At 42.6% G+C, this 17,077-nt stretch overlaps 3 protein-coding genes across 8 annotated transcripts; 1 reads left to right on the plus strand and 2 right to left on the minus strand.

Annotated features, from left to right (window-relative positions):
- Positions 1-94: 94 nt before the first annotated feature.
- Positions 95-4,908, minus strand: LOC129171277 (kinetochore-associated protein DSN1 homolog). 3 transcript variants are annotated; one of them, XM_054759781.1, is made up of 11 exons: positions 4,166-4,908; positions 3,928-3,970; positions 3,116-3,386; positions 2,974-3,047; positions 1,833-1,908; positions 1,362-1,440; positions 1,208-1,264; positions 1,059-1,130; positions 845-992; positions 608-695; positions 95-518 (listed from the first exon to the last, which is right to left on the minus strand). In XM_054759781.1, exons 1-11 carry the CDS (start codon positions 4,201-4,203, stop codon positions 427-429), a joined length of 1,038 nt encoding a protein of 345 aa, XP_054615756.1. In that variant the 5' UTR covers positions 4,204-4,908; the 3' UTR covers positions 95-426. The 3 variants fall into 3 exon arrangements, with proteins under 3 accessions (XP_054615756.1, XP_054615755.1, XP_054615754.1); XM_054759780.1 differs by having other exon boundaries at positions 845-1,130; positions 3,116-3,344; XM_054759779.1 differs by having other exon boundaries at positions 845-1,130.
- A 150-nt stretch (positions 4,909-5,058) lies between these two features.
- Positions 5,059-12,945, minus strand: atp13a1 (ATPase 13A1). The gene is made up of 24 exons (XM_054759736.1): positions 12,458-12,945; positions 12,251-12,340; positions 11,256-11,519; positions 11,021-11,176; positions 10,883-10,952; positions 10,703-10,809; positions 9,899-10,028; positions 9,735-9,790; positions 9,535-9,661; positions 9,299-9,436; positions 9,097-9,217; positions 8,863-9,020; positions 8,616-8,791; positions 8,435-8,545; positions 8,233-8,358; positions 8,044-8,152; positions 7,741-7,934; positions 7,002-7,098; positions 6,722-6,906; positions 6,510-6,624; positions 6,096-6,435; positions 5,903-6,014; positions 5,629-5,772; positions 5,059-5,538 (listed from the first exon to the last, which is right to left on the minus strand). Exons 1-24 carry the CDS (start codon positions 12,794-12,796, stop codon positions 5,428-5,430), a joined length of 3,576 nt encoding a protein of 1,191 aa, XP_054615711.1. The 5' UTR covers positions 12,797-12,945; the 3' UTR covers positions 5,059-5,427.
- A 342-nt stretch (positions 12,946-13,287) lies between these two features.
- LOC129171282 (coiled-coil-helix-coiled-coil-helix domain-containing protein 5) lies at positions 13,288-16,698 on the plus strand. Of its 4 annotated transcripts, XM_054759791.1 has the most exons (4): positions 13,288-13,381; positions 13,967-14,107; positions 14,192-14,343; positions 16,452-16,698. In XM_054759791.1, coding segments are annotated over exons 1-4 (324 nt in total). In that variant the 5' UTR covers positions 13,288-13,379; the 3' UTR covers positions 16,481-16,698. The 4 variants fall into 4 exon arrangements, with proteins under 4 accessions (XP_054615766.1, XP_054615765.1, XP_054615767.1 ...); XM_054759790.1 differs by lacking the exon at positions 16,452-16,698 and having other exon boundaries at positions 14,192-16,445; XM_054759792.1 differs by lacking the exon at positions 16,452-16,698 and having other exon boundaries at positions 13,304-13,406; positions 14,192-16,445.
- Positions 16,699-17,077: the final 379 nt, after the last annotated feature.

Raw genomic sequence — 17,077 nt, forward strand, 5'->3', positions numbered from 1 at the left:
AGTAAACAGGCCCAAGAAAGAGCACAGGCAAGAAATGCGAATAAAGAAACCAAGGAGTGGGGTCGTCCTACTACTTGTACTACTGCAAAATATATATGGTACATTTCTTTTTAATTGACACCATGCATGCACTCATTGTGTACATGTGTCTAGTCTTACAAGAGTCTTTGGGATTTCATTTTTTAGAGGTGAGAAGGCATTTATTTCATTAAGCTATAGCAGAGATCTTCCAGCTTTGCATTATTTTTAAGACACCTACTGCCAGCTGCTGGTCACATAGATGAATTACATCAACTATCAGCGCCTAGCTCTTTAGATACGGACAACAGGCAAATTTCACAATGACAAATAAAGATAGTCAGAAGTCAAAATGACTATTAAAAAAAGACAGAAAAAAAGTATGGTCGTTTGAGGGTTTGCCTCCATTTAAGACCAATATGTGGCTGTGGACGGAAGAGTTGCCATCACTAGTTCCTTAATGGTGTTGGCGGAATGATCCCGGAATCCAGCTTGAGCCGCTGGTAAGAAAAGAAAACGTATCAGGAATGATTCTACCAATGCCTTTTTTTTCCCTTTTCTTTTTTAAATAAACAAAGATGATAATTACCCAGTCGGCCACTGGTCTCTTTCACCATTAGCTGCGACTGCTCCTTGATGGACTGAAGTTCTCGGACTATCTTACACTGAGTATCCATCTACGGAATTATAAACAGAAACCTTGCTGCTATATAAATTTACATTAAACCAGGACTAACATAATTATAAAAATCTCTACAATAGAATGAACAATTATATAAAAGAAATAATTTAAATCATGTATGGAAAAAGGTCTTGGCATACGTACAATAGCTGCCATTGTGTGCATGATGGGTTGCTGCCTACAGAGGAAGCCATGGTAGTCAGGTTTATTTCGAATTAACTGGTATTGAGAGGATAAAGCCAAACGTGTGTGGTCTAATGAGACAGCCTTCTTATGGCCCTGAGCCACTTTCCTGTGACAAATAGAGGACACAAAACTTAAAAGGACTGTTTGATGGCAATATTGCACATATTCCAACCTTTTTAGTTCTTCTGCCCGACTCTGGTGTTTTTGTAAGAGTGCTTCCCAGGACTCAATTTCAGCTTGAAGCCTAAAAAACAACACAGTATTTGTAATCAAAAACAACAATCTTTTGCCACGTCTATATAAAGATTAATTCGAAGAGACCTGTTGGTGTTATTCAAGAATTTTTCCGTAGCTGTCCGCATTGCAAGATCACCACATCTGAAAGTACATACAACAACTAAAAATGCTGCACCGAGTGAGACAACAACAAAACTAATAAAAAAGACACATCGGGAATAAAACCAACATCCAATACCTTGCTGCACTGTCAGGAAGTTGCTGTTCACTCCCTATGCTTTGGGTCAGAGTGTGCCACTCCGTCTGCAAGTTCTCAACTATAGAAAGAAGGAAATTTACATTCAATTATACAGTTTTAGGTTGAAATTGGCTGTATCTCCCCCGTCAAGCTATCTAAAGAAGGGGTCTCAAACTCGCGGCTGGACATCAAAGAGTAGTGTAACTGCAGCATGCGACATCCGGGCAAGCTCAGTGTTACTTCCATACTTACAGGGGCAAGTAAACAACACTGAACTAACAGTGGTGTTATCACATGGATGTATTGTGAATTATATCGTATCGTGAGGTACCCTGACATTCCCAGCCCTACTCCCAATACTTGATGCGGCCCAGCCTCACCCCAGACTCTACCTCTACTGGCCTCCAGTGAAATTGAGTTTGAGACCCCTGATCTAAAGCAAGCTACAATGGAGGAAGGGCAAGCACCCACCTTGTTTTTGAAAAGACTCTGGGGGAGATGAATTTGTCACTGATTTGAGTGAATTCTGAAGTCTATCAATGGCAAGCTGAGGAGAGAGAGATTGATTTGAAACACAATTTATGTGACTCTGATGCCTTTTGAATAGGGACGTCCGATAATACAGGGCGATACTGGCACAAAAATGAGATATTGATCATATCAATTTTGATTTTTCTGCCGCATTGATATCAGCGCATGAGCAGCGTGGTTGCTAGCTCATTTGGTCTGCGGTCTGTAATTATTTCCAAGTTTCGCCTTCAGATTGTAAATATGCAATTTGCTCTTTGACCTAAATAGCAGTGCTAATTACTACAAAACAGGTACTGCTGCACACGCTTTACAGCGACCGCAAAGCAGCTGCACGTCTGCCAAACAGGAAACATAAAACCAAAATGGCACAAAACAGGAAAGTATGTGAAAACTATGGAAAAACAAAACTTAAGTTCAACCAGTCACGCGGGACATGACATAAAGCACTGGTGGCATCCCTCATTTATCGCTGTTAATTGGTTCCAGACCCAACCGCAATAAGTAAATGTCCACACAGTAGGAGTCAATATTGATAAATTGAATATTTTCATATTTATCGAGCATAGAAAACCTGTTTATGACTTTCTAAATACGGTTTTTACCATTCTTAGAGCCCTGTAGATATGAAATAACACTCCTATAGTCACCTTTACTCTGCGCAGGCTACAGGATCACTGCAAGGACACAAGAGACGGGCGCTGCTTTAAACATAGATAGCATGCTACCAAGCTAACTAGTTAGCCTTGAATTTCTTTATTCTAAACTTACAGGGTTTCTAACGGAGTTTGGAAGGAGGACAAGGAGAATTTTTTTTCACTTTGTCATGTCGGACATGCCTTGGCTGACTACATGCAGTGTTCAAGTAATGTAATGTCTCATCAATGTAGCATTACTGTAGCATTACATACTGCCGAATGACAAGAATAATACATATGACATAAGTAGTACATAAGTACAACGTGTTCATTACACAACATTAGTTTGAGGAAAGAGCGGCAGCCCGGTATCAGTAATAAAGTGTTGGACAATATTGGATATTGGTAAAAAAGCCAATATCGAGCATCTCGACTTTGGAAATTACCTTCATGGCAGCCTCCATCAATAGACTCAACCTCTCTCGCTGTGATAAAGATGTGCTGATGCTCTTGCACAAAGCTAAAAAAAAAAAAAGCACATTTCTGAAGATAAGTTTATGACCATTTTTTCCTCTGATATAAACTCACTCTGATATGGGTTGGGGAGTGTAGGCAGGGAGCGTCTTGTCATGGTGGCTCTCCTCCAGGATTTCCTCCGTGCAGTGGGGCTGGCTGGCGGACACGTCACTGGTTTCTCCGCGCTTCCCGATGCCATTTCCAGCAGGTCTGTATCCTGATGCTCCTCTCCGGCGTCTGGTGTCATTGTGTTGAGGGACTGCATTTCGATACGGGGTGATTTTTGTGGCGGGACAGTGCCCTGGGAGGTGGGGGAGCGCTTTAGTTTAGATGAGTGATTGGCCTGAGTTCACACAGAGAGAAGAATACAACAACCAAATGAATATTAACTGAATATGTCTGTATCATATTAGGGCTGCTCGGTGTCAGCCTCATGAAGATCCAAGTTCGAATGCCTGTTGGAACATCTCTGTCGAGTTTGCATGTTCTCCCCGTGCTTGCATGGGCTTCCTCCCACAGTCCAATGATATGTATTAGGCCAAGTGTATAATCTAAATTGCCCTTAGGTGTGAATGTGAGTGTGTATAGTTGGAACCAGATGTACGCCACATCTCGTCTCAAACAGTCAGCTGGGACAGGTTCAACTCACCCATAACCCTAATGAGGGCAAGTGGTATAGAAAACGAATAGACGATAATATAGAGGGGTGCAATGTATTTTTAAGTGATTACCAACTGAATCGAGTGTTAAGCTAAAAAACAGGGTGCACCCCACTGGGATAGGCTCAAGCTCACCCATAACCTATTAACGACAAGCTGTATAGAACATGGATGAACGGTATCATTATCGAAAGCCAGCTAAAATGTCACGTTGATTAATCTTACCTCATCCGTCGTTTCCTCAGTGGCTACAGTACCGCACATGGGGCTAGTTAAAAAAAAAAAAAAACAAGCAACCATTTAATGTCAGTTAATACACCCAGCATGAGCAATGACATAAAGCTGCTTGAGGTGACGTTGCGGCGAAGTCTAAAAGCACTAAATAATATTGCATGTCTTTACAATGTTTCAGCCGCAGAACAAAATAAACGTTTAAGAGCTACAAGAATCGAGAATAACAAACCCGTCTTGGTCTGTGGGCGAACGTTTTTCCGGCGCCATCTTTTTCTTTCAAATCCTTTTTTTTTAACAACGCGCGCCCAACAAGCTCCGCCCACTCCCGAAACTATATCCTCTACGCCGCATTGTGGGAAATGTAGTGTTATTCGGGGACTATGCACCAGTTATCTTGCAGCGCATTTGGAATATTAACATTCTGTCGCCCCCCCCACCAAAAAGCGGCCTGAATGCACCCACTGTGGCATTGGTCTAACAAATGACGGTTGATGCGTATTTTCACAGCAAGTACCGTAGAGGAATGTAAACAAACTACAGTATATCCGGTCGATGAAGTGAAGTTCTGGTTTGCAGTTAACACTGATTTTGGTTAATTATTTCGAATTCGCGGTCAATTGTGTTGAAATTTAGAAGAGGGTAACAGCATATTGGTTGCTTATATTGCTGATATATGTGATGGAAGCTTTGTTGGATGAAGTAATTGAGCAATAGACCGTTAATATAATTTACACAGCTGAGACTGAAAAATGTGGTTCTGCAAATTTTCTGGTTCTGCAAAATGGATTATTTGCTCAATTTATATCAACTGTATGTGCTCTACTCAATTAACAATCTCTGCTTGATTTAGCATTTACTTTTTTTGTTTCATAATTGTCTTTCAAGTAGAGTCTACGGGTGGTTTCACTGTATAAATGTGTTTCACCCTGCTGCTTTTTCATTCATTTTCCAATTCTAATTAGTAGAGGACTCGTAAGTGGACAATTTTTTTTAAAAGTATATATTGGCACATTATCATTCATAACTGTAGTGCTAGATTAAAAACAAAAATAGAGAGCCATGTTTAGACACCAAAGTGTGTCCACTGAGGTTTTTGGATAAATCAGTAACTTGCGGACCTCATACTTTGTAAGTCTTTTTATAAGTCTGTTAGAGATGTCTTTTTACAAAATCAAGGAGAGTAAACAAAAAAAAAAAAATCAAAACACTCGTTAATTCTCTTGGAGAATGCCCCTCTTGTGTGCCTGTATGCGTCACTCTGCTGGCACAGTCTTGCACTCAATACTGTTGTCTTCGTGGCCTTGTGTGATCATGGGGAGGGACAGATCAAGTTTAGGGAGGCTGATGGTAATACAGTCACAATGTAGACCGAAGGAGGGGAGTGTACAGTACTGCACGCCATGACCATCTCAGCATCATTCCTCTTCCTTTCCATAGTCTTTTCTCCCTTTCGAATAGGTAAGGGCAGCAGGTGCTGATGGCAAGGAGAGTTCAAGAAGGCACCCTCAGAGTTCCTTTGCCTAGCAGGAACTGCAGGACGCGGTCCACTAATAGGGCGGCTGCAAAGTCCACCACCAGAACCTGGGCAATGATCATTTTGAACTGCAGGGGAAAATAAAGGGCACCCTTACTACAAGACAATTACACCAAAAAAATGAAAAAATAACGCCAAAAAGAGATGTGCCAATTCACCTCAGTTGGAATATCTACGAGGGCAAACTGTTCATTAAATTCGGGTGAGGAACCAGTGAGGAGTCCTACAATTGCCAAGCCTGACAGAGCGATGCTCCATAGTAGTGGTCTGTTCTCACTGAGTGACTCCATGAAAGGGTGACCCTGTCCAAGAAATAAAGCACTCGTAATATTATAGTATTAATTACATACAGAACTACAATGCAGTTTCTGAAGAAATTGCATATAAACGCTGTACAAAGTGGAATTACGGAAAAAGGCATAGGAGCAATACCTTGTAGTTAATGGCAAATGTGGCCATCTGCATAGCCATGGACATGATATAGACGGTACTGTTGATTAGACTGGGTTCAAACTCTTTGTACAGGTCCACAAATTGCTCCTCTCTGGAAAAGAGAGAAGATAAATGAAGAGATGTCACGTTTTCCTCAGTCAAGCAAAGCCCAGAGACTCTTCCTGCCCCTTACCTCGGCGGACTTCTGCTCTGCGCCTCTCTGTACAGAAAGACCAGACTACAGAAGTGGACTGCAAACTGCAGGAGCACCGTCAACACAGTATAAAGATTGAAGATGTTTGGTAAGGGCCGCTCCCGGGACAATGTTTTAAGTGGCTTTGACCGAGAGATGAAGAGGAAGCATCCGGCCAACAGCAGACCCTGCAGGGTTGCTTGGAAATCGCTGAATTTGACCCCTTCGAGGTAGAGCACCGACTGGCTGTATGCGAGCACCAAGGCATTGAGAGCAAGTATTTTGAACATCTGTAGTGTTGTTACCAGAGTGCAACGTCCTTGCTTTATCACATGACAGACTGGAGGGAGAAAAAGAAATTTATAAGCAACATAGACGATGCATGAGGTTTGGACCTTAAGATTTGTTACTCACTGCACTGTATGGAGGAAAGCTTAGAGGTGAAGGGGGCGGCGATGGAGGCGTCACCCAGTTTGACTATTTGCACCTGATCTTCTTCCAGTTCCCGCAAGACTTGACTTATTCTCTCCTGTGAAAGAACTGCTACTTTATTATATGAATCAATGGTAATGGGAAATCACTATACGTACATAACATACATAGTATAGTGATCTTAGGACCCCCACCTTTTGTGCAGCGAGTTGCTCCTCTCTTTGGGCCATCACCCTCTGTCTGGCCCCCCTGGAGCTCAGTTTGCCGCCCGAGTTAACAGGCAGCGATGGTCGGGATTCTGCAACGGGTGCCTCCTTGTCTCTCCCGCGTTTCTTTTTTTCAGGCATGCGCTCGGGGGCGTTGGCCAACAGGGCAACACCTGTGTAAAATGATTGTACAGTATATGAAATATGACAACAATTTATGGACGCCATGCTGTACAGTGACACCTCAATGGACATAAACGTTCTTTACCTATGTGGGCATGTTTGAGAGCACCGACATCATTTGTGCCATCGCCGCACATCAGTGTGACATAACCCAGCCCCTTGAGACTCGTGATAACAAATTCCTGCAAAAGAGAACACACAGCAGATTATTGCACTGTATTATAAGTACGGATGGGGCCGATCTGATTCACTATTGGTATCGGAAATTGCCCATACCCTCCATGGGCCGATAATTATCGGTAGCCAATATTATCGGACATCCCTACTAATAACAGGATCTTGATATTATCGTATTGACCCGAATATATGACACCCCTGAATATAATATAAGACAACCCCTCTTTTTCAACACATGTATCTTTAAAAATATATATTTCTAAACAAAACAAATTCTTCAATCATTTAAATCATTCATAGTGTTTTATTAAGTAATCATAATTCTTGACTGCTGCATTGATCACCATTATCTTAAAATTAGCATCACACCGCCTCCTCTAGTGTTTGCTAAGGATGCGTTCAGAGTTGTCACGTTTGTTTCAGTTAAAATGAGCGGTGGTGTTGTCCCTGTGCTAGTACGGTTCGTTTGGTCAAGTGAGGAATGCAATCTACCTTTGGTGCACACCAAACAAGCAGACCCAGACTTGCAAGTGAACTCTAGATACTGTAGATAGATACTTTATTGATCTCCAAGATAAATTCACAGCTCTTTTTACACAAGAAAATGTGTCAGAAGACACATGACAACAGCCTGTTTACCGACTTACCTTTTGTTTGGGGCTGACTCTTGCAAAGACTCCTATGTGAGGCAAGAGGGTGTGCAGCAGCTGGGGGTCGCAGCACAGTCTGGCCAGACCCTCACCAGTGACGCATAGGTCGTACTGGCGAACAAATGAAGAGACAGAAGGAGGCGGCAGGGGTACATGCACGCTGTTGTCGATTGACTCCCACTGCCAGCTGCCTAGAAAGTAACATGGCATCAAGGTTGTTGTTGAGGACTATAATGCAATGCAGCTCTATATCACTGCAAAATCTAACCACAAGCATTGTGTATAAAAGTCACCACCTACCATGATCGGGACCTGGTTGCAATATAAGCGTGTGTTCCTTTTCGATGAAGTGGAGCTCTCTGGCGACATGGCACGCCGTTAAGGGGTTGTCACCTGTGATCATCACCACCTGGGAGCACGACAACAGGAAGCGTGTACTTTACAAATGCAACAATGTAGCATTATTTTGCATCACATTTGATTATTCACATGATGAGAGGCTTCCTGGATCTCTCTGATGACCGCCTTGCTGTCACTTTTGAGGGGGCAATACACGACCATGAAACCCGCAAAGGTCAAATCACATTCCAGGGAATTTCGACTCATCTCCCGCACCTAGGAAATTCACAAAGATTCAGCAACAATATATGACCAACTGCAGCAATTTTAGAGGAACAGAAAGAAAAAGAACCTGCTGATGACTTAGGTGTCCCATCTCTTTATAACCCAAGGCCAGCACTCTCGCCCCTTCTCTAGATATTTCTTTGTGTACTTCGTCATAATTCTCTGGACGCTCTGAAAACTGCAACCACAATGACGTTTTTGTATACAGCACAATGCAATGAGGCATAAAGGATGGCGCTCATGTGTACCATGGCTCTGAGTGTCTCCGGAGCCCCTTTAACAGCTGAGATGTAGCATAGTTCCGTGGATCCCAGTTTCTCATAGGAAGCCAGAACTGACATCCTCTTCAGAGCGCTGGCAAAGTGAAAGCGCTGATGGATCTTGAGGCCCTGGGTTTTGATACTACGCGGGAAAACCTTTTCATCTGGAACACACAGTTTTCGCTCTGAACTATAGCCCAGCATTGCACCGAATAAAGTGGGACACACGCTCTACCTTTGGTGAGGGTCCAATCAGCAGCAGTAAGCATAGCTTTTTCCAGTGGATCTCCAACCAGCTGTCCATCATCAAGAGTGACGAGTGAGTGGCAGGTGGCTACCACCCGATGTGTCTCGACTGGTATCTCTGACACAGGCATCACCTCCTTCCCCTCCCTTGTTGGAAATGTAGGAGTCTAATAAATAATACAGCTCAAATGCTATCACACATGTCAAGTAAGGATGGTTTTACCTGAGGCCCGCGACTCCTCGCACCACTAGACTGTCGCTTGTCAGCGTTCCCGTTTTGTCGAAACAACACACCTCCACTTTCCCAGCGAATGGAATCCTGAAGGGCTCAGTGCAGAACACATCTAAAAAGCAGGGGGAGGGGAAAAAAGAATGAACCACTGCTGTTGCAAGCGTGATAAGTAAATGCACACATGCTTACTTACACAGTTTGGCCAGGGCGATAAGAGATGTGTTAACAGCCAGGGAAAGCTCAATGGGGAGTTCAGGTGGGACCACTGAGGTGAGGATTAAGGTGCACTCTAGGAAGAGCTTGTAGCGATTCCTGCTGATGTCCTTGGTCCCTGAGGGAATGTGGGGCACAGAAAGTATTTAAGATGCTATGTACGCCACTTTGACTGTCATTATTACTAAATAAATCACTCATTTCCATGTACATCACCTTCCACCCACACGTAGGCGGCAGCGGCAATGGCAAATACGAGGAGGAAGAGGATGAAGATGAATGTCTCCAGGTTGTTCGCGGTCACCCTCTTCACGCCAAACAGGATGGTGCGTAAAAGTTTGCCCTGTGTGCAAACCAGTTTCAAGATAAGGGTTGAATTCCCCTAACTGTGGGTGGAATGAGGAAGAAACACTAACCTGAGAGGTGTAAAATCCCGTTCTCAGGACATAGGCCACACAACCATTGTCAACAGCTGCACATGCAATGAAAAGATACAAAAAATGACTGATGGACTCTGCGAGAGCATATCTTTTAGCAGATATGTGAACATTTGCGAGAGGTTTGACATGACCATGCTTACGTTTGAGTCCAGCACTGGCCTTTAAAGGGGGGCTATGCTGGACCACTTTGGTCCCACCAGAGATGACATGGAGGCGAGAATCTGTCTGAAGGTCAAGGATTTGTTCCGCATCCAAGTCCTCCACAGGTTCCTGAAAGCCCACACCAGAATATCAACAAATTATTAGAATATTCACGCAAACAAATAATTAATTCTGCTTATACCGCAAGTTATTACCACACGGGACAGAACTGATAGGAACATGTCTGCCAATTCAGGCTTCTCTGACAGCCACCAAACATTCATTCACATTTACAAACCAGTGTAGGCGGCACTGGTCAGGTGGGTGAAGTGTGACTGGGATGTAATAAGCGGAGTTCAAACCACCAACCCTACAGTTTTGAGACAACTTCCTCTTCCTCCTGAGCCACTGCCGGCACTCACAATATTTTTTTTTTCCTGTTGGAGTCACATGATTGGTCAACTTTGTCATGTGGCATCTCAGGGTCGGTATTGCGCAACTGGGGAGGTTTAAAGACACAGCAAGGCACAAAGACATCATTCCTTACAGGCACAAAGGCATCAATCCTTACAAACTGTACATCCATCGGCATCGTTGTTTACAAACTGTACATCCATCGGCACCGTTGTTAAAAAAAAAAAAAAAAAAAAAAAGACTAGCACTCTGTTCCATGATCCTTAATAAACCGTATAAACATTTTATATAATACATATAGAAATCGATTTTGCTGAGGAGCCACTAGGGAGCTGAGAAAAGCGTTTTTTTTTTTTTGTGAGGTGAGCCATAAGAGCTGTGTCTCTCACCTTCATCTGAGGTACAGACTCCCCTGTCAGCATGGCCTCATCAACGATGCAGCGACCCCGGAGTAGTAGCACGTCACACGGCACCAGGTTGTCCTGGGGGGACCGTCCTGGGACACCGCAAAATACGCATTAATTTTCCACTCGTGTTGAGAGAAGTAAAGACACTTAAGGGACCCTTACCAATCGAGACAATGTCACCAGGGACGAGCTCGTCGCTTGATATGGGTCTCCACTTGCGGTTGCGATAAACCTGCCAGAAGCATAGAATGTTACACTGGAATTCCTTTAGGTTGGATGGAAAGCAGATTGAAATTCCACCTGAATCATGTAGGGCTTGTTCCCCATGCGGCGGATCTCAGACATATTTCTCATTTGCTGCTGGACCAGGGAAGCTTCGAAGGCCACCAGCATAAAAAGCGTAAAAACACTGTAGTACCAGTACTCGTCCAAACACCACAACCCCACACAGAACACCTGCGGGATGGAAAAGACACGGCTTTATAGTGAACATTGCAAAATATATTCACATAGATAAAACACTCCAACAACAAACCTGGAAGACAAAAAAGGGTGCAGTAGCCCTTTCCCTAAACAGCTCCAGGAAATCGGGAACCACCATCTCGGCATGGTTGGTGCCATAGCGCTTTTCCGCAGCCTTGAGTTCCACTTCCTCCTGGTAGCCTCGCCACGACTGAAAGTAGCCCATCGGGTGGCTGATGGGGAAGGCAATGGGGAAGAAGCGTTTCTTTTCTTTATGGTCAAAGGTGTAGCGGATTTTCTGGAACTCAAAAGACAGAACAGCTTCCCCATTGTCATCCTGTTGAGAAGGAAATAAGGAGCCATTGGTGTCAGTTGGTATAATTTACATGCACATATTAGTCGAACACTGGCTCTATTGCAATAGTTGGCCACACTCTGTGTGCTTCCTATACGCTAGGGGACGCTTTTGGTCATTTCAGCTTGTTTAGCTGTGTGGCTGTCTCAACAGGGCAGAAAATTGTACAACAGTTAGACTAGCTGATAGGATAACGGGCAGCAACGTTCAATCACATAAATGATCCAAACCCACAAACACCGTGAAACATATGCAAGGGGAATATGCTGCAAATCAGAAATATTGCAATCACATAAAAGCCGCTACATCAAAAACAAAGGCAAAAGAAAAAAGCTGCAAAAGCCAAACCACAAACAGAACATAAGTTTGCTCCTCTGGTAGCCTCGCAAACTTGTTTTGTTCCGTGAACTTGTAGCATTTTGCTCATGCCCTTGTTCTGGGGGTTTGTGTATGTTTTTGGCATTTGCAGGATTTTTCTTTGATCTTTCTCTGACCTTTTCTTTGTAAGTGTGTGTGATTGCAGCATTTTTCAGCTGCATGTGCTGGATGTTGACGCTGTAAACTGTTCCTGATAGAAGCCGGCCGGGCATATGTACAACATAGCTTTCTACATTTTTCTGCCGCAGTTATTGTTGTTGTTTACTCATTATCAATGTTTACTTTACAGTGTTTGCCTATTTCTGCAATACAATAGGAGAGGTGGACCAACTCACCTGGTCCCTCTGCAGTGCCACAAGCTCAGCTGAACCGTTATTTGGGGTGGGGATGACCTTAGCCAGAGTGGCCTTGTTTGGGTCTGCTTCCTGTTGGAAGAACATGTGACAAATTCACACATGAGTCATGTCCCCTAAGCACAACAGTGTGATCTCTATGAAGAATGACAGTGCCGCCATATTAGTGATATTTGCATGGATGTTTACCTTGGAACAAGTGAGCCAACAGTGGGCGTGCACGGACCAATAACCAGACAACGCTGTGAGGACGTGCGTGATCCCGATGGCAGCCAGCGCCAAGAGGCCTGCCTCCGGATACTCCGAGGCACCGTACACTCCCAGCCACACGTACATCCATCCCGGGTAGAGAACCGTAAGGAACGGGAGGATGGTACCGTGTAAAAGCCGGGGCCTTCGCCTGTAGAGCGTCACCGAGCTCACCAGCTCGTCACCGGTGCCATTGTCATGCTGATTGTAGCTCACTGAGGGGGCCATTTGTAGATCGCCATCCGCCGTCATATCGCCAGCTAATTTGGCGTGGTTCATCGCGCTCTGCTCACCCCTGGTCCCCCTCTATCATCCACCGCCGCGCCGTCGTGCTAGAACCGTAAAAATGCAGTTTTTACCCGCAGAACGTTGCCGAGTCCAACGGACAGAACACTTCAGCCGAATCCTTCGTCCACCAACTGCGACTTCCGTATACGTAAGCACGTAAAAATGCGTAATGTCTGTCGTCGACTGAATGACCTGGAAATATCCATCTTACATTAGCACTGACACTATTACACTGTAAAATTTGGCCCCTGGGTGTTATTTGCACATTATTGAACTTTTTTTATGACAAAAACAACATTTTCGTTGTGATACAAATGTGAAATGAAGGCGCTGTACCTTTAAAACCAGCTTTCGTCATCACAGAACCAGTACAATTGACGTCAATATTAACCAATAACTGTTGAGATAGTGTTCCCTTGCTTGTTTTCCGCCCAATGAGATGAATGGTTGCGTGGCTTCCATCCAATCGGATAGAAGTGGGCGTGTACAATTGCGCATACACGGCACCACATGGAGTAATGTTGTAACCTTGACTGATCTGCTTCATCGCAGCAAACGAGCGCAAAATAACAAAATGTAAGAAGTTCTATTGCAAATATAGGTACGCCAGTGGAAACAGCCAACCTATATTTTGCAGTGTTTGAATGCTTAACAGAAATACTGTAGTAGCTAGATGGAAGGTGTTGAGTAATTTTCTTGTGCATTTGTACTTTTTAACCGTCTGTACTTGTACTTACGTATGTTTTTTAAAAGTCATTATTAAGGTATTGTACATCACTACATATTTGATCAACTCTGTTACGGTGTGAACAAAAATGCACCTTGAAACAGGAGTGAAAGATGGGCAGGACAGTCACCTTCTGCAGGAGAATGATGCCTGATTCTGTGTTTGAATTTTAATACATAAATGGTGGTATTAAAGAAGGTTTGAGACTTCTCCCACCTTTTTTATGCAATACACAGACTCCCCCGTAAAGGTAACTCAGAACTTTTAGTCTGAATGCATTTTACTTCTCTTGATTAGATTTTTAGCCCTGTACTTTAACTTGTACTTGAGTAAAATTTCTGCAAAGTTAATTGAGTATGAAATTTTAGGTCTCTTTCCACCTTTGGTATTAGATGAGTACATTGTGACAGTACCTGCAACTGTTTTTCTCCTAGGCAGGCTGCTTTGAATATCACAGCAAAGTACTGCCATAAAGAAATGGAAGCATACGGGTCATGCGTGGCCTCCAACCCGTCAACATGGCAGGAGACGTGTCATGAACTGAAAATGAAGGTTGCACAGTGTACATCATCACAGTAAGACCTGTTGTGTGTATTCCTTGCACCCATAATTCCCATAATTTATGTTTGGCTGCTCACACTTACATTTGTTTGTGCCAGTCCGGTGATCCAGAAGATCAGACAAGACTGTTCCAAGGAGTTTGTGGAGTTTGAGAAGTGTCTCAGGGAAAACCAGGGCACGCCTGCCTCCTGCTCAGCCCATGTGGCTCGCTTTTTAGGCTGTGCGGAGACGGTGGACCTCAATGGAATGGGTAAGCCCTGGCTGCAAACGATATACGATTCATGTAAAAGATAAATAACACGGTACTAGGTATGGAAACATTGATATTTTTTAATTCATCGAGTCTTGAAGCAGTTGAAACAAAATTGAGTGCACTACTTGGATGCAACCAGCAGAGGCACTGTTGATTCAAGCCCCGCTAGTTTGCCGTCTATGGTGTCTTTTCCCGGCACCATTACTCACATAAGTGCTCCATTTTCTTCCATATCAAAACAATGTGTATAAAAAGAAAACACGTTTTCCGTTATGTCATTAAGGAAATTTTGTGAAGTGCCCATCCCGAGGTAACTCTTTAGCTTTTCAATACAGTATAAGAGTCCAGTAGAAGGAATAATTATATGATCCCCTCAGAAAGACATAAATCTTTCTTTTTTGGTTGGGAGTTTAATTGAGAGACAACGGAGTGAGACAACATCAACAAAAACATTCACAAAAAAATCTTACATGTACAAAATTCATTTGTATCGAATTGAATGAAATAATTATTTGATTCCCAAGCAAAATATGGCTTAGTACATGATAGAGAGACAATTGTTTGCAAGCACAGAGGTCAGATGTGTCTTGTTGTAGGGATTTTGGTCCACTCCTCTTTACAGATATAAAAAACTAGGACAACTTTGTGTGTTTCATGGGCGTGTTTCATGCTCTGTAGGGGGTCGAATACTTATTTCATTCAAAGCAAATGCAAATTACGTAATTTTATGGGGTTTTTTTTTGTTCAAGTAAACCTACCATAAAAATATACACTGTTCATGTCTTTGTAAGGGGGTGAACTTACAAAATCAGCAGCGGATGAAAATATTTTTTGCTTTTTGCTCGTTTCATGCTACTGCATGAATAATTCAGTGTTTCCCACTGGACTGCAATCTATTTGTGGAGGTGGGTCGTGGACGGCCCCCGTGAGTGCTTTTAGGTGGCTAAGGGCGGGGGCACAGCAGCACCATCTGCTCATTGAGAAGAGCGATATATGCTTTCATGTTCGAGCAAGGATGTCCAAACTTTTTCTGCCGAGGGCCACATACCGAAAAATGAAAGTATGCAAGGGCCACTTTGATAAAAAGCTCAGCTCTGTGACAGAGGTGAAAAAGCGTATTATAAGTAGGAACTTTGGTCTTTACACTTTTTTCCCATTTTTGTTGGGTTTTTTTTGTGTGTAATTTTCCAAATGTTTAAACTTTCTTCTCAAATAATCTTTGTAAATTTTCTTCTTTTAATACAGTGACTTTATTCCAATAATAATATAACTTTTTCCCAATCTAATTTTCCAAAAATTCCGTCTTTTATTTAGTTTTGTTTGTTTCTCATAATATTCCAACTTAAAAAAAAAATCTCTAATATTTCAGCTCTCTGCTACTAAAATCACATTATTTTTCCTCATATTACAAGCTTATTCTCATAATTGCATACATTGTTTTGTTAGAATACGACTTTACAACTCTTTATTTCTGCTGCTGTTCTTTCTTCTTGTCAAATTTCTTCTCGTAATTCTGCGTTATTTCCATAATATTTTGACTTTATTCTTGTAATATTAGAACTTTTTCCGCAACCTAATTTTATTTTAAACAAAATTTGTTTTGTTTTTCACAATATTACAACTTTAAAAAATGTCTTTCCTTAATATTTCAACTTCGTGTTACTAAAACGATGTTATGTATCCGTTATAACATTATATACATATATATAAAATATGTGTTTTATATATGTGAATTTCTCTTGGAGACTAATAAAGTATCTGCTGTTTTTCCTCATAAAACTTTTAAAACTCTTAAGGGGTCTGAATACTCGCTTAATATAGTGACAAAAGTCGCTAAGTTGGCAACACTGAACCCTCCTGCTACGTCTTTTTATTCTCTGGCAGACCAGATGCGTATGAGGTGTGTTAAGAAGCAGTTACGATGCCATCTACTGTACGGAATTGGTATGACAAGCGGCATTCACAGACAGTCCCGTTATAATGTGTTTATGAGTGAGTGCAATCAGGTAGCACCAAATGTATTTGTGGTGGTCCAGATTTACTCGTGGCAGGCTGCCGCAATGGGAAACACTGCAATTGACATATTTCTCATCTTCCCCCCCCAGGTAAAAATCCAGTATCGGTGCCATCATAGCATTCAAGCATCTTTTTCAACACGTTATTTGCAAAAGCAACTCGATATAATTTGATTATTTTCCCGACATACTTGTGAGTTTGTGTAGACTTTGTAATAAATTTGACATTCATTAAAACTGAGGCATGTATTACTCACCCAGTGGGGGGATTTCCTCTTTTGTTTTCTGCTCCATATATCTGTCTCCCCTGCCCCATTCGGCACAATGAGTCAAATATTAAACCGGAATGTATCCCTCCCACACAACCGCTCTCCACTACTCACTGACTAAAAAATGGGGAGTTTGGGATGAAAAGCGAAGTAGGAGACTCGTCTCTCTTTCTCTCTCTCCCCCTAATCAGTGAGACGAGTGACCTACACAGGAGGGGAGGATGTTGAGTTACGAGCTCTGTGACCAACGAGCAGAACACTTTTTTTTTTCGGCTTCAGTTATTAAAACATGAACATAATCGCGGTGAAAGCAGTAGACCAGGCGTGTCTGAACTTTTTTCACAGAGGATGTGGGGAGGCACTTGGATACATTTGAAGAAAACTTCGACATCTTACCTTTTTTGTTAAAATTGACATACCAAATTGTTGTATTATTTGAATAATAAT

Source organism: Dunckerocampus dactyliophorus, chromosome 18 (genome assembly GCF_027744805.1).
Source record: "Dunckerocampus dactyliophorus isolate RoL2022-P2 chromosome 18, RoL_Ddac_1.1, whole genome shotgun sequence".
In the NCBI taxonomy this organism is placed as follows: domain Eukaryota; kingdom Metazoa; phylum Chordata; class Actinopteri; order Syngnathiformes; family Syngnathidae; genus Dunckerocampus; species Dunckerocampus dactyliophorus.

Coding starts and splice junctions, on each gene's coding strand:
- LOC129171277 (XM_054759779.1), bottom strand. CDS start 4,203: ATGGCGCCGGAAAAACGTTCGCCCACAGACCAAGACGG. Junction 3,387..3,927: donor CTGAGGAAACGACGGATGAG/GTAAGATTAATC, acceptor GTGTGAACTCAG/GCCAATCACTCATCTAAACT. Junction 1,441..1,832: donor AGAGTCTTTTCAAAAACAAG/GTGGGTGCTTGC, acceptor TTCTTTCTATAG/TTGAGAACTTGCAGACGGAG.
- atp13a1 (XM_054759736.1), bottom strand. CDS start 12,796: ATGAACCACGCCAAATTAGCTGGCGATATGACGGCGGATGGCGATCTA. Junction 11,177..11,255: donor CACCCTTTTTTGTCTTCCAG/GTTTGTTGTTGG, acceptor TCCATCCCGCAG/GTGTTCTGTGTGGGGTTGTG. Junction 5,539..5,628: donor TCGTAGATATTCCAACTGAG/GTGAATTGGCAC, acceptor TTTCCCCTGCAG/TTCAAAATGATCATTGCCCA.
- LOC129171282 (XM_054759790.1), top strand. Junction 14,108..14,191: donor GCACAGTGTACATCATCACA/GTAAGACCTGTT, acceptor TGTTTGTGCCAG/TCCGGTGATCCAGAAGATCA.